Genomic DNA, 16159 nt, shown 5'->3' with positions numbered 1-16159 from the left:
AGAATTGCGGTGTTTGCGGCTCTATAGACCTTCTATTCTGACAATCAGTGTTGTGATGTTCTTACACGTTTCTTTGACATCCCAAAAGATCATTTTGATTAGATTTCTTTGAAGTTCTTCTGACATGTCTGTTTTAGTAAATACTAGTGTTCCCCATAAAATAATACTGGAGCAGGATTATTTTGCATCGAGCGATACCTCTGTTATTCTTACTGGAAATGTATGAATACGTTGATAACTGGATATTATCATTCCCCTTGTCAAAAGGATGTGTTCCTACGCTGTCCAATCAGCGGTAAAAGAGCCAGACTGTGTAGGGACACACCCTATTGACAAAGGAAATTATAACTCCCATTTGTCAATTTATCCATTCATTTCCAGGAGGAATAACAGAGAGATGGTACGATGTAGAGTTGTAATAAAGACGCTCCAGAATTGTTATTTCATGTAGAATACAAGTTTTTTTTTTCTAACAGACCTGTTAAGAGAGTTATAAAGTCCTCTTTAATCTAATCATAGGCACTTGGGAATTGTTAGAGGGTCACGTGATTTCGATAGGGCATGGATAGAAACCCACTGTCCTATGATGCATCCGGGGAAACAAGGGGGTGAAAGTTAAACCTGTCCAATTCTTTGTTCTCTAGGAGACTATGGTGCCTGTCTTAGAGCCCCTTATCTACACCCTTTATTAAAATTACATGCAATCGATGCCCGGTTGAGCCAGCCTCATAACAGTAGCGGGAACAATTGTTTGACTTTTGTGTATAGACAGCAGTACTCCTGCCTCTATTAATCTATAGTCATTGTTAAAGGGTAACCAAACTTTTTAAAAACTTAGGAGATGTCATAGTGACATCTCAGAAGTTTTGATCGGTGGGGTTCCGAGACCAAGACCACCACCATTCGTTAAAACGAAGCGTCAGAAGTGCTCGAGTGCGCGCTTTGCTGCTTCGTTTCTGATTGGCTTTCCTCCGAGCTGTGTTCGATCTCAATAGAAAGTCTATTAGTCCGTACACCGCTCGCTCAGCTTTCCGAGGAAAGCTGATCAGAAACTAAGTGGCACAGCACTCATCTGAGCGCTTCTGCCGCTTAGTTTTAGCGATCGTTGGGGGTCTCAATGTTTGGACCCCCAGCGATCAAAACTTCTGACAAGTCAATATGACATCTCAAAAGTTTTTGAAAGGTTTGGTTACCCCTTTAATTCTACAAGTTTCTATATGCAGGAACTTTTGGCTGGTGGCAGTGACGTCACTCCGTGGCTACCATGGGATGAGCCATGTGGTCGCAGTCGTCATAACAGCTACTATTTAATTTTTTCAGCACAATTATAGCTGTCAGAAATATCTATGTTTCAAGTAGGGCAGAATTAAAATAAATAAAATAGCATTGGGCAGACTCATTCCTTTTTGGGCAGCATTTCAGCCCAGTTATTCTTACTCCCACCCTCTCTATCAAAGCTTTATTTTTCCTGGCACTGTCGCTGCTCTGACTGTAAGTCATTACATAAGAGTGTGGAGAAATCATACCCAATGCCCATTCACAACACAACAAGTACACAGTTTTATAAATGACAATGCAAGTGTTTTACTTGTTCTGACGTTGTTCTGATTTCTATTCATTTAATGTTAGCACTGGTAACATTCGGTATAACAAAAGGATCAAATCATCCAGCAGCTCTTCATGTAAAAGTTTTGAATATTATTTGTAATCCGTTAAAACATGTTACAAACAATTATAATAGTGCTCTCTCCCTCGCTTACGCGTTTCGACTGTTCCGGTTCTTAGTCATATCGTGCAGGAGGTGCATTTACACAGGTATTTAAAAAACAAAACAGACCAATAAGATTACATGTTTCCTTAAAGTGACAGAACCCTCAAAAATAACGGTTGAATACATCTTAACTTTACACATATGATATTCCCACAGTGTGAATGTCAGATTTACCAGTTATTAAGGGGAAGTTCACGCAGCGGTTTGTTTTTTTCAGGCAGAAAACGAATTGGTCTCAAAATTCCTTCAGGACAGTGTTTTTGTTCCACGCTTTTTGCGGTTGTATGTATCTAATACAAAAACCGCATTAAAAAAAAAGCTCCACATGCAGTCTTTTTTCTGTCCCCCATTGATGTCAATGGAAGGTCAGATGTGGAAACCGCTCAAGGAATGAGAATGCTGCTTCCTCCCATTGAAATCAATGGGGGGTGACTTGTGACGTTTCTTGGCGCTGATTCTGATTCGGTTTGCGCATCAAAATCAGCGGCAAATACGCCATGTGAACTTTAAAGAGGCTCTGTCACCACATTATAAGTGCCCTGTCTCCTACATAAGGAGATCGGCGCTGTAATGTAGGTGACAGTAATGCTTTTTATTTTAAAAAACGATCTTTTTTCACAACGTTAGGAGCGATTTTGGTTTATGCTAATGAGCTTTCTTAATGCCCAAGTGGGCGTACTTTTACTTTCGACCAAGTAGGCGTTGTACAGAGGAGTGCATGACGCTGACCAATCAGCATCATGCACTCCTCTCCATTCATTTACACTGCACTAGCGATATAGATATATCGCTATGTGCAGCCATTCATACACAAGCCCTAACATTACTACAGTGTCCTGATAATGAATACACATGACCATCCAGCCTGGACGTCATGTGTACTCAGAATCCTGACACTTCTGACTCTTTTTTGTGAGATTCCGGCAAGTGAAACGAAATCTCGTTTAGCTCCGTAATCTCGCGAGATTTGGTTTCACTTGCCGGAATCTCACAAAAAAGATTCAGAAGTGTCAGGATTCTGAGTAGACATGACGTCCAGGCTGGATGGTCATGTGTATTCATTATCAGGACACTGTAGTAATGTTAGGGCTTGTGTATGAGGCTGCACATAGTGATATAACTATATCGCTAGTGCAGTGTAAATGAATGGAGAGGAGTGCATGATGCCGATTGGTCAGCGTCATACACTCCTCTGTACAACGCCCACTTGGTCGAAAGTAAAAACACGCCCACTTGGGCATTAAGAAAGCTCATTAGCATAAACCTAAATCGCTCCTAACGTTGTGAAAATAGATCGTTTTTTAAAATAAAAAGCATTACTGTCACCTACATTACAGCGCCGATCTCCTTATGTAGGAGATAGGGCACTTATAATGTGGTGACAGAGCCTCTTTAAAGCCATAGTGCCACCCATATCAAAAATAGTCGCAGTGCCCCCTGTATCAGTAACAGGCAGCCACAGTGCCGTCTATATTAGTAACCAATCCCTGCCCTCAGTCAGGCTATACGGCAGCACGTCTCTGTTCCTGCGACTTAGAAAGATCAAATTTCAGAAAAATGAAGAAAAAAAAATCACCTGTTTTTTTTGCATTTATCTACCAACATTTTGAGTTAGAATTGAAATCACTACATCCTAATCCAACCATATTCTCCGATTCTATGATGTTTTCTGATGCCTCACACCCACATGTGCCGCACCGCATCGGAACACCACGCCAGGTCTTGCAATAGATGTCAGACTATGAATGGACATAAAGTCTGTGCTCGGGGCAACTCTAAACACATTACTAAAGCATAAATGTCATAATTACATTGTGCAGCACATCATTCTATTAGAACAACATATGAAGTGTATGACATTGGGTTTCCGTCTTGTTCGTTAGTTTAGACCAGTTGCTAGGAAACCAGCGTTCGAGAAGTCTGTTTGTCTTTGCCTGATGGCTGGGAGCCTTGGGAGAGAAGATTCCTCATATGGCTCCCTAAATAGAATCATCGAGGGAATAAAATTTTAAAATATTAACTGTTTCCTTTGGTGAACGATGTGATTATAATGGTCGGCCTTCTTAAGTACGCTCACAGCGAAGCCTTTGAAAAATAATGACTTCTTCTGCCGTTAATGACTTATGGCTGGAATTGACAGAACTTTTAGAGATCTTTTAGTGAGGAAATAAATGTATGCTGGTAATTGTATAACATAGCTGTGTGTTACATATTAAATGTGGGTTATAGCTCTTCCACAAAGACATTAGTTCATATTTAGAATGCAAATAACATGATTATCTAGTAATACATGACTGAGGAGAAGGGATCACTTAAAGAATTGTATTAGAATTCAAAAGTCTGTACATTTTAATGGAGAAAAGTAAGAATAAAAAAGTTCTGCTACAGTATGAACTGCTATGAACCCCACCATAGGTTTTTGGATCTAAATTAGTGAAATAATTACGATAGTATTCACTGAGCAACTTTAGGGGCCTGACATGAAAAAAAAGTTCTAGATCTGACTAGTGATCTCAGAGTTAAAATGGATCTAATTGTTGAAAGTTGCATTTCCATATACGGTAGAATTTTATTAATTGCTCTAAAGGGTATATATATATACACTACCGTTCAAAAGTTTAGGGTCACTTAGAAATTTCCTTATTTTTGCAAGAAAAGCCGTTTTTTTCAATGAAGATAACATTAAATTAATCAGAAATACACTCTATACATTGTTAATGTGGTAAATGACTATTCTAGCTGCAAACATCTGGTTTTTAATGCAATATCTACATAGGTGTATAGAGGCCCATCTCCAGCAACCATCACTCCAATGGTGTTCTAATGGTACATTGTGTTTGCTAACTGTGTTAGAAGGCTAATGGATGATTAGAAAACACTTGAAAACCCTTGTGCAATTATGTTAGCACCGCTGTAAACAGTTTTGCTGTTTAGAGGAGCTATAAAACTGACCTTCCTTCCTAACAGCTCCGTAATTTCAGCCGTAACGGACGTGCATGTGTGAACATACCCTTAGGGTATGTTCACACGCTTAACAAAAAACGTCTGAAAATACGGAGCTGTTTTCAAGGGAAAACAGCTCCTGAATTTCAGAAGTTTTTGCAAGTGCACGTGTTTTTCGCGGCGTCCATTACGGACGTAATTGGAGCTGTTTTTCAATGGAGTCAATGAAAATCGGCTCCGATTACGTCCCAAGAAGTGACATGCACTTCTTTGACGCGGGCATCTTTTTTACGCGCCGTCTTTTGACAGCGGCGTGTAAAAAAAATGACCGTCTGCACAGTACATCGTAAAACCCATTCAAATGAATGGGCAGATGTTTGCCGACGCTTTCAAGCAGTATTTTCGGCCGTAATTTCAGGCGTAAAACGCCTGAATTACGTCCGTAAATAGTGCATGTGAACATACCCTTACTGTTTTCCACAGCTTGTCAGCTTTGCTGTGTAGACTGGGACACAGTCAGCAGAGGGCGGGGATTTAATGACAGCTCTATTGTACTGCTGAAGGCTCAGATAAGGTAGGCTAGCAACGCTATACACACAGAGAATACACACGCTATACAACTCCCCTGTCTATCCAACTCTTGGTTTATGGTGGGAGGGGTTGTACTTCACGACTTTCTGGAGACTATAAGTATGGATTCAGACGTGCTACGGCTTTTCTGCAGCAGATTTTGCCGCAAATTTGCAGCGAATCCACGACAAATCCCATATGTACTACATGCAGATTTTGCTGCTGATTTGACGTGGATTTCATCCTGAGATATACAGGAGTCTCTAAAAAATACAACAAATATCTGATATATTTTTAACACAGGAGATAAAATATATAGTTCTACGTATTGGACTAGTTTTACAAGCACTTACCAAATGGCCCACCGATTCTGGATATCCTTGAAGAGGTCACTCTAGGCTATTTTTTTTTTATCCACTTGGAGTTCTGCAAATTTTGGTCTCCCTATAATAAAAACCAGACCATGGGGGACTTAGTTCCCTTGTGAGTTTAGAGATTGCAGGTAGGGACTGAGTTGCCCATTTTTAAGTTATTAAAAAAAATATGAGGGTCCCACTATAATCTTCAACCATCCCATGCACTCCAGGCAGCCATGAGCTGGTGGTCGCAATATGAGGTATGTGAGCTGATTCGGTCCACTTTTATTTATTTCCACTGCTAATGTGAATGAGACTGAGCTGCAATACCAGACACAGCCTATGGACAAGAGTGGCACTGTATCTAGAAAAAAAAACAGACCCTATTTTTCTAAATCTGGATAACCCCTTTACGTTTTTATGAGATAGCAGATGTAAGATTTATTTTTTGGCACAACTAATCTTAATATCACAATGGGTTATCTGTAGTTTTACATAGGACTGCAGGTTAGCCTGTCTGTTACATCTATAAAATGCCCCATTTCTGTCTGGTGGAACCTTGTTGTGTTTGGACCGTTTTCTATTTTACATTAAACCAACGTTTTTTTTATAATTTTAGCCCAAGCCAAGGCAAATTGATTCACATTCTCCGACCAATGCATATGTTTCCTATTTTAAATATAGGCAATATTGAGTATTTTATGTTCACAAACATCATAAACAAGGAAAAATTATGGACCAAAATTGTTGTGTTAAGGCTTCATTCACATCTGCGTCAGGACTTCGTTCATGGGTTCCGTCTGAGCTTTCCGTCAGGGGAACCCATGAACGGAATCCAAACTGAAACAAACGGAAACCATAGGTTTCAGTTTGCATCACCATTGATTCAATGGTGACGGATTCAGTGCAAATGGTTTCCGTTTGTCACCGTTGTTTCAGGGTTCCGTCGATACCGTAGTCGACTGAGCTATTCATTCCATCAAAACGACGAAACCCTTACACACCGGTGACAAACTGAAACCATTTGCACCAGATGCGTCACCTTTGAAATCAATGGTGATGCAAACGGAAAGCTATGGTTTCTGTTTGTTTCAGTCTGGATTCCGTTCATGGGTTCCCCTGACGGAAAGCTCTGACGGAACCCATGAACGGAGTCCTGACGCAGATGTGAACAAAGCCTTATCTGTAATTAACAGTTAAAAAGGAAAAAGCTTTTATCGCTTATGACTTTGATCTTACAGCAGAGTACATAATCTGAGCCATTACGTCACCTCTTGTATCCTGATGAGAAAAGTTGTTTGTCTTCTTCTCTGATCATGAGGTCTGAATAGACCAAAGTTAGGTGGATGACATTACATTTTTCTTCGTTATGGGTTTGCATTTCATTCGGAAAAAACAATAAAGGAGTGTAATTAGCAAAAATAATGGACAAGGCAAAAAGGAACTGAGGTTAAAGGGAATGTATTGTCAGAAAATGACTTATTATTTTATTATTTAAATCATATTATGTTACATATTTTTTATTTTTTTTGGCTGTGTTTTTTTAATCTCTTACGTGACTATCCACGTAACAACAATCTTAAAGTATTGCAGTCTTCACACTGGCCACTAGGGCAGTCACAAAAAGCTGATATTTTGTGTTCTCCGTAGGCCCAAGATGAGAAAAATCATCCCTTCATTAGAGAATGTTAATGACAGCTTTATTGTATTACTGGAAACCTATATAAGGGAGGATAGTAACACTATACACATAAATAAGGCTGTGTATTCATCTCCCCTGGTCTCTGCGGGAGGGGTACTGCTCCATCTCTCCCTAGAGACTATAATAATCTGACATTTTTCTGTCAATTGACTCCCATTCATTTCAGCTGCCATAAAGCACATACACCTTGTTGTACAGGAAGTACAGAAATGAAGTGTGTGTCTCCAATATGGCCGCCCCCAGGGAAGGTTTTTACAAATAAAAAATGAATAGCTACAACATTCCCTTTAAAATGTAAAAACAAATTATATTATTATGCCAAGCTTTTCCTCATTTAGCTTAGTTTCTGCATGACTGTACTTCATAGGTCTTAGGGTCTGTTCACATCAGCGTCACCCTTCCGTTCACGAGTTTCGTTAGACCTTTCAGTTGGAGGAACCCATGAACGGAAAGACAAACGAAGGTTTCCGTTATTTTTGCAGAAGCAATAGCGCAGTCGACTACGCTATTGTTTCCGCTCAAAAACCCTAGACTCCTTACGGAATGGAAACAAACGGAAACCAATTGCAACGGAAGCATTACCATTGAAATCAATGACTATGCAAACAGAAGCTAGGGTTTCCGTTTGGCTTTTAGTTCATGGGTTCCTCCGACGGAAAGGTCTAACAGAACCCATGAACGGAAGGGTGATGCTGATGTGAACAGGCCCTTAACTGTTCCATGTTCAATATTTCAAGTCTGCTGCACATACATCCGACTGTGTCTCTTAAAGGGGCTCTCCATGACTTAAAGGGGTGTCCAGTTTAGAAAAAACATTTTCATATACCCTATTAGGGAATTCTGAGTTAATAGAGAGGGTCTTCTTTTCACAATTATCATCTCTTGACCATAGTGGAGAATGGTTACAAAGTGCGTCTTTTGCCACACTGTGTAATGCTGAATTTCCCCTGTGGTGACGCTGCAGGGATATTAAACATTTACTGGCAGGTTTCTGCATAGATTATAGCTAATCTCTGGGGGTCCTAGCAGGGGTATACTTTGTGATCTTGTCAAGGGTCCCATCTAACAAGTAGGACTTGTCCAAAACAGAGAACCCGGATAGGTTGTCAGTGTTTAATCGGTGGGGTTCCGACGCCCGTTCAATATCATTTGTAATATATATTTTTTTAAACATTACATTTTTATTACATATTTTTTAGAGAAATACAAAAACTGTACATAATGATACGGTTATATCACCAAATGACACATGAAGCACAGTTAAATATTGTAAAATAAAGGAAAGTAAAATAAACAAAGAACAAAACGAACAATTATTTGTTTCAAGAGAAAACCATTATTTCGATGTATTATCAAATCCAAGTATATCAGATCAGGTACCAGAGGTAGTGGTTGACTTGTTATAGTTACTCATGTATCCCAAGTTTTAAGGAAATAATCCTTTTTTTGGAGAGCTGAAACAGACATGCATTCAAACCAGCAGTTATCGTTTACATAGATAGAAGAGTTCTCTTTCTAAGTTAGGAGATAATTTGTCTAGTAGTTATAAGAACATGTTGTAGTATTCTTTGGAAGGTTTTAGGAAAAGTATTTAACGCCTCATGCACACAACTGTTGTGCCACTCGGGCCGGTTTTGACGGCATCCGAGTGGCACCCGATAGTCTTCACGGACCCATTCACTTTAGCGGGTCGTGTGCATGAGGCGTAAGTCAATCGCGAGAAGAGCTAAGGCTTCGTTCACATCTGCGTCAGGGTCCCATTCTGACGTTCCGTCTGGGCTTCCCGTCAGAATGGGACCCCGACTGAAACAAATGGAAACCATAGGTTTCCGTTTGCATCACCATTGATTTCAGTGGTGACTGATCCGGTGCCAAGGGTTTCCGTTTGTCTCAGTTGTGCAAGGGTTCCGTCGTTTTGACGGAATCAATACCGTAGTCAACTACGGCATTGATTCTGTCAAAATGATGGAATATGGTAACGTGATTTCAGAGCCGTCAGGTAACAGTAACTATTGGGTTATTATTGGACATGCGCCATGTGGCCAATTGTATGTCTACAGCCCGGATTGTGCCAAGGACATGTGCACTATTGAGAGTGGAAAGCAGAGTGAGCGGTCATTGAGTAATTTTCTAAACACTTTGATGGATAGTTGTTAAACAGACAGATGATTATTGTATAGTAATAATAATTCATGTAGATTTCCAAGTTTTGATACACTGATATATATGAAGTTTGCAGTTGAAGTTTTAATTACTGTATTATGGACTCGTCACTATGAACAATTTTACACACTTAAAATGATGGATTGTTTATATGATAATTGTATATGGATTGATTATGAATGCTTAGATTAATTGCATGATAAAGGTTCTAGATTGCGCTGAAACGTCATATATGCCAGTCTTAATCTAAAAAACGCTAGAGTACGATGCGCCTAATTTATTAAAAGGCACACGCCTCTTAATACATTACGCCCATCTCTGCTCATTCGTACGCCAGAAAGTCAAAATGAGCTTTGAGCTGCCGTAGAATTTAGCTTAATAATAGTACATTTATTGGGCCACAGTGGCCCCGCCCCTACCGCTAAATCCAACCCACTTCTTCTAAAAAGTTGCGACAGCGGCGTGAAACTGTAAAAGTTGATACATTTTTGTGCAATAAGCATGTCTTTGCGCAAATTATGAGTTTTCTTCACCAGGAAACTGGCGTATAGTGTTTAGTAAATTCCCCCCATTGGGTTAAATAAACCAGAATCATTTTGCATTGAAGTCTGTATGTTGCTGCCTTTTCTTTTGGTTTAGTGCTGCAGCATGTTCCATGATACTGCAGCTTACTCTATCCTGCGAGCACTGCGGACCCTTCCTTGTGATGATCATGATGCTGGGGGGGGGGGGGCGAAGGTCTGACTATCTCCTATCAGGCTATTAATGCTTAAGTCCTAAAGGACTCCTTTAAAGAATATGTCCTCCTTTGCAACCAAGTTTTTTAATTTTCTAATTCTACTAAAAGGAAAATGAAGCCATTTACAAATAGTCTCCACTATGCATCTCCATGGTAACAGACAACAAACAAACCCTGTGTAGTCTGATCCTGCAATCATATTCCTTTCTATCTGTCCCCTACTTCTTGCTAACATACATTCAAATTAGCAAGTCAGACTTGAATAAGGTTGGTCGAAGCTCTCACTGAATAAAAACCTACAAGCTTCACCCCATAGACTTGTTCAGAGAGGTACAAACCTCTTAGACTCGTTTGCACCTAGTTTTAATATTTAATAGAGTTAAAAAATGAGTCTACATTTAATGAAATATATTATAAACTAGAATATTTGTCTCTCCAGATCTTGGTTTTTAAGCCTTTTCCTTTGCTCCCCTAGTTTGCCTACGCTGTATCAGTATTGAAGGAATGCTGTAAGATGCGTCCTACAGACCCGACCGTTCTGCTTCTTGCTGCCAAGGTCTGCATTGGGCCACTGCATTGGGTAAGTAAGCTGAAGTAATGACTCTTACATAATGCATTAAGCACAGCGGTAGGGTGCCACAGAGCATAAAAATAGTCACAGAATTCCTGCTCCAGCATGTACACCTGGTGAACCGTTACTGAAATTAGGAAAAAAACAAAAACAAAAGAAAAAGTATAATTTTTACCATGCAAAGATGAAAAGGAATTCCCTTGACACAAAGTGTCAGACAGCCGCTTCTGCTGACTAATTAAGCTGGTGTCTCGGCCTAATTCGCTCAAGTTCCTGTTTTTCGGTTGTAAAGTGTGGCTTTCCAGCATTTTAATGAGCGCAATCTATGATCCAGGATGTGAACAACATTAAGAAGAGCATAATAAGCAGCTTCTAATTGATTCCTATGAATCTAACTGGACAGTTGGTGCTAAGCAATGCCATCTGTATCAGGGCTGACATGACATCACACCATTTATGCACCAATATTCGGTGTCGTTACTATGATGAGGTGACCGCGAAAGGTTTTTCTGACAGTTACAAATGAGATAGAAATGTCCTTTTCAATTACGTTGGAAACTAAGAAATATTTTTTTTTACTCAAAACTAAAGTTCATACTATGCGGGACCTTAAAACCACAGGTTAATTTCAAGGGGTTGTCTGACATTAGGAAATAGGTATGCTCTTTTCCTACAGACAACGCCAAACTTGTCCATAGGCTATGTCTAGTATTGCAGCTCACCCGCGTTCGAGTGGCTGAGTTGCAATACCAGACACAGTCTATGGAAAAGAGTGGCGCTGTTTCTAGAAAAGAACGAACTCTATTGCATGAATCATTGTCGTATAAAGAAGAACATGCCATAAAGTCTTAGGCTATGTTCACACGTGTCCGATTTGCCATAGGCAAGTTTGACACTTATTTACTACAGGAGCTGCCACAGAACTTCTAAGCTGACTCTCGTATTTCTGACACGGATGTGCAGTATGATTTACTTTGGATCCGTAAGACAATTAGCCCCATTAAATTTTTCTGTGCGGAATCCATGGAAATAAGTATAATTTCACTCAAACTCACAGGTTTTTTTTCTCCGTGGCCGTGTCAAGTCCTGAACATGTGAACGGGGCCGTATGGAACTAGTGCTTGGGGTAGGGGTGCTTAACTCTCTGTTTCGATTCGCCATTCCATGGGTGGCACTAAAAAGACTTTATAATAAAACATACTTTTCTACTCACCACACAAACTTTTCAGACATATGTTCTGCCCCTTTTTATAGGCCATGTCTCCCCAAATACCCCCAATCTAATGACCTTGAATCATCAGTAGTTCAATGACCTGTGTATCAGCCCCCAAAATGAATTCAGACCCCAGACTTTAGACCCCCAAACTAATTCAGATCTCAAGAGATCTCAGACGCTACTGAAACATTTTTTCCTTCCTTGGCGGAAGATGATGAATCCATCCTCCAACGCCTCTACCAGAATGCGTCGTCCCCGGCGTCTTAGTGACACAACAAGAGTAATAATTATTTTCATTTAGCAGCGCTGCCCCTGGGAGACTTGCCCATTCTCCTGGGAGGTCAAGCCCTAAGTGTGTAATAACATAATCACTTCTTATACACAAACATTATAGTAAACCTGTGAAACCAAACTATGTCTCCACTATGTAAATGGACATTGTAACATTTGGCGCCATGTGTCTCAGTAACCCCTGCTGTGCCCTGTACTCACAGTTGGCACCTCCTTCCATTTGCTTTTATGTTTTGTTATACTATTTGATATTTGACAAACAATTTTGTGCCGCAACTTCTGCAGCAAAACTGTAATTTGGACAAACCTAATTACAGATATGTTCACATTTTCCGGAACATTTCACTGCGCACACAGCAAATGACTACGTGTCATGTTTGTAGAGACTCGGTTCAAAAGTAGCAGTTCGGAATTTAGTCCAAAAATGAAAAGTATATTTAGCCGTGTTAGTTTCTTGTTTGTGCCAAAACCTCTGCTGTAATATGAGCTGCTATAAACTTCCCCCAATTTCATATGTGAGATATTGTAGATCTATCTATCTATCTATCTATCTATCTATCTATCTATCTATCTATCTATCTATCTATCTCATGTCTGTCTGTCTGTCTGTCTATCTATCTATCTATCTATCTATCTATCTATCTATCTATCTATCTATCTATCTATCTAATGTCTGTCTATCTATCTATCTATCTCATATCTATCTATCTCATATCTATCTGTCTGTCTGTCCGTCTGTCCGTCTGTCTGTCTGTCTGTCTGTCTGTCTGTCTATGTATCTATCTATCTAATATCTATCCAGCCCTCCCTTTCACTCTCTTTGTTTCATCACTCTCATCGTGTTCATCTTGGGGCTGATTCAGACGACCGTGGCGTTTTTGCGCACGCAAAACACGCGGCGTTTTGTCTGCGCAAAAGCCACTTGACAGCTCCGTGAGGCAGCATCATATGATGCACGGCTGCGTGCTTTTCGCGCAGCCGCCATCATTATGACACGCCATTTGGATGTTTGTAAACAGAAAAGCATGTGGTGCTTTTCAGTTTACATTCATCCTTTTGACAGCTGTTGCGCGAAACAGGCAGTTCGCACGGAAGTGCTTCCGTGCGACCTGCGTGGTTTTCACGCACCCATTGACTTCAATGGGTGCATGATGCGCAAAATACGCCGAGATATTGAACATGTCGCGCTTTTTACGCAGCGGACAAACGCTGCGCAAAAAGCACGGACTGTCTGTACTGCCCCATAGACTTCTATTGGTCCATGCGTGCCGCGTGAAAACCATGCGACCTGCACGGACGCAATTCACGGTCGTCTGAATCAGCCCTTACAGTAAATTTTCTAAGTCCTAGAAGCTCCTGCTGTTCTTTTAAAAGAAGTTCTACAGCAACTGGGTGTCTATAATGAGATTCTGAAGCTAATAAGGCACCATAAAATACCTTCTCTAGCTTCTGTAGAACCTCTTTGAGTCTTTGTCAGTCATGTTCTGATATCATTGCATCTATCATCATAGGTTGCATGTACAGATGTAGCCGTCTATACCCCACAGTATGCAAACAAGAGGAAGAGGCAGAACTCCAAGTTAAAAATATCAAATAAATGGATTTATTCTCCCATATGTGCAGTAAAGTAGTGCAACGTTTCAGCTGACCACTGCAGCCTTTGTCAAGCAGCTGAAACGTTGCACTAGTTTACTGCACATGTGGGAGAATAAATCCATTTAATTTATATTTTCCACTTGAAGCGCTGCCTCTTCCTCTTGTTCTTCTTTGCATATATGAACAATGATGTCAAGGACTTCTCCAGTCCCGCAGTGCTCGGCCAGAGCGCTACTAATGCTCTGGCCAGGGTCTCCATAGTTGAAAGACCCTGACATCACTGTCCATACATTGACAGTGACATCAGGGGCTGCTGTGCACTCTTTTGGACTCCGTCAGGCTAGTGGAGCCCTATGGACACGTTTAGCATGTACGTAGGGAGCTTTCACGACGTGCGTGCTAAACGTAGGGACAAAACGTAATGTGACAGGGCCTAAAGTGGTTGCTAGCAATTAACTAACTGGGCGACCATAATTGACACATATTCAGAAGTGATCACAGAAAGTTCTATCAGCTGCACAGGAGACTTTCATTCTATATTCTAGGTCATTCCCATTTAGACAACCGCCTAAGATAATGGCTTTTGGAGGAAAAAACTGGCAAGACAAGGAGTGAGACAGTGAATTAGATTTAATAACCTACTAAACTACTGTTTAAGTTTTAGGCAGCTTAAAATTTGACAAAGCAGACAGAAAATGCCCCAAATGTATTGTTACATGGCTGAACAGATGTTGTTTTTTTTCTTTTTGTTATCCCTCTAAGTACTGGTGTGAGCCTAGTGCAGTCAGTGGCCCTTAGGGTATGTTCACACGGCTTATTTTCGACCGTTTTTGAACGGCCGAAAAATCGGAAGCAGAACACCTCCAAACATCTGCCCATTGATTTCATTGGGAAAAACAGCGTTCTGTTCCGACGGGGCATTTTTTTACTTGGCCGTTTTGAAAAAAGGCCGCGTAAAGAAATGCCAGCGAAAAAGAAGTGCATGTCACTTCTTGAGCAGTTTTTGGAGATGTTTTTCATTGACTTTATACAAAAACAACTCCAAAAACGGCCTTAAAAAACGCAGCGAAAAACGCGAGTGGCTTAAATTTTTCCCTTGAAAACCGCTCCGTATTTTCGGAAGTTTTTTAGTAAGCGTGTGCACATACCCTTAGATCAGACATTTTTCTGCAAACTGTCAAACCACCAGGCACATCTGCTCAATGTCCGCTTTAACATCTGCCCTTGTACTGAAAAATGAAGTCAAAGGATAGCGATTTGTGTTTTATACCATCTAAATGTAGAGGCTAAGAGGACATGATGATAAACTAAGAAGCAGCATTAGCTTTTACCCAAAAACATTTTAACTGCGTTAATTTGCTTGTGTGCTGCTTATGGTAAGGGCACGGACAGACGTGGCAGAGTTTTTCCGCTGCAAATGTTGGTGCAGATTTGGGGCAATTACGCACCATCATTTGCATATTTGACAGGTAATTCAGACGTTGCAGAAAAGACAGCGGACTTGCCACAGATTTCAGTTTTTGCATTGCAAAGGCTGAAATCCGCAGTGAAATTCCGCTGCTTCTCTGCAACATAATGTGCATGCTGCGGAGGGAAAATTTAGCATCGCAGCCTATGGTCCGCAGCTGAGTTTTCCGCCACGTCTGAACTAACTTGCCTAAAAAATGTATTGAAACAACTATAAAAAACGGCCGCTGGAGAATTCTACTGCGGACTGTCCGCAGCGGAATCCCACAACAATTACGCCACATCTGTCCGTGCCCTAAGCCGTTCTAGCTTCACGTTCTTCTAGAGATCAGTGCATGGACAGAATGAAATATATGATTTTTAACGGGATCTTGTTGCCAACTTTGTCTTTTTGCGAATATATATTTTGAATTTATCTTTTTTTTTAAGGACTGCAGGGGAGGGCTGACGGGGCATGTGAATATAGACCACCAGTGTTCTGTATATAAAAGCTGGCAAAGAGTATTTGACATTGATGTATCAGTTCTGCACTCCAGCTTTGGATACTGTTAATTTTAGGTTACAGACAAGCATACATACTATACATACAATAACCATATCGTGTACTTTAAATTCTGCTCGTTGTCATTGGAAACAGACAACAAGCTTCAAGTTACGACTTTGTCTGTATGGCAGGTCTGTTTGTACAAATAACTGGCAGTATGAATTGCGACTGCTTAGCCTCAGTCGTATTTATAAAAAAAAATAATATATATATGTGTGTGTGTATATATA

At 40.4% G+C, this 16159-nt stretch overlaps 1 protein-coding gene across 1 annotated transcript in view; it reads left to right on the top strand.

The window, feature by feature from the left end:
• TTC7A (tetratricopeptide repeat domain 7A) overlaps window positions 1-16159 on the top strand; it is a 293419-nt gene that overhangs the window by 97512 nt on the left and 179748 nt on the right. Inside the window, exon 11 of the mRNA XM_075863204.1 lies at window positions 10720-10824. Within this exon, the coding sequence (XP_075719319.1) occupies window positions 10720-10824 (105 nt within the window). The remainder of the gene's footprint in view (window positions 1-10719; window positions 10825-16159) is intronic.

The sequence above is a fragment of the Rhinoderma darwinii genome, chromosome 4, assembly GCF_050947455.1.
Source record: "Rhinoderma darwinii isolate aRhiDar2 chromosome 4, aRhiDar2.hap1, whole genome shotgun sequence".
NCBI lineage: Eukaryota > Metazoa > Chordata > Amphibia > Anura > Rhinodermatidae > Rhinoderma > Rhinoderma darwinii.
The sequence above is the reverse complement of the archived record's forward strand: the minus strand, read 5'-3'. Positions and strand labels throughout refer to the sequence as shown.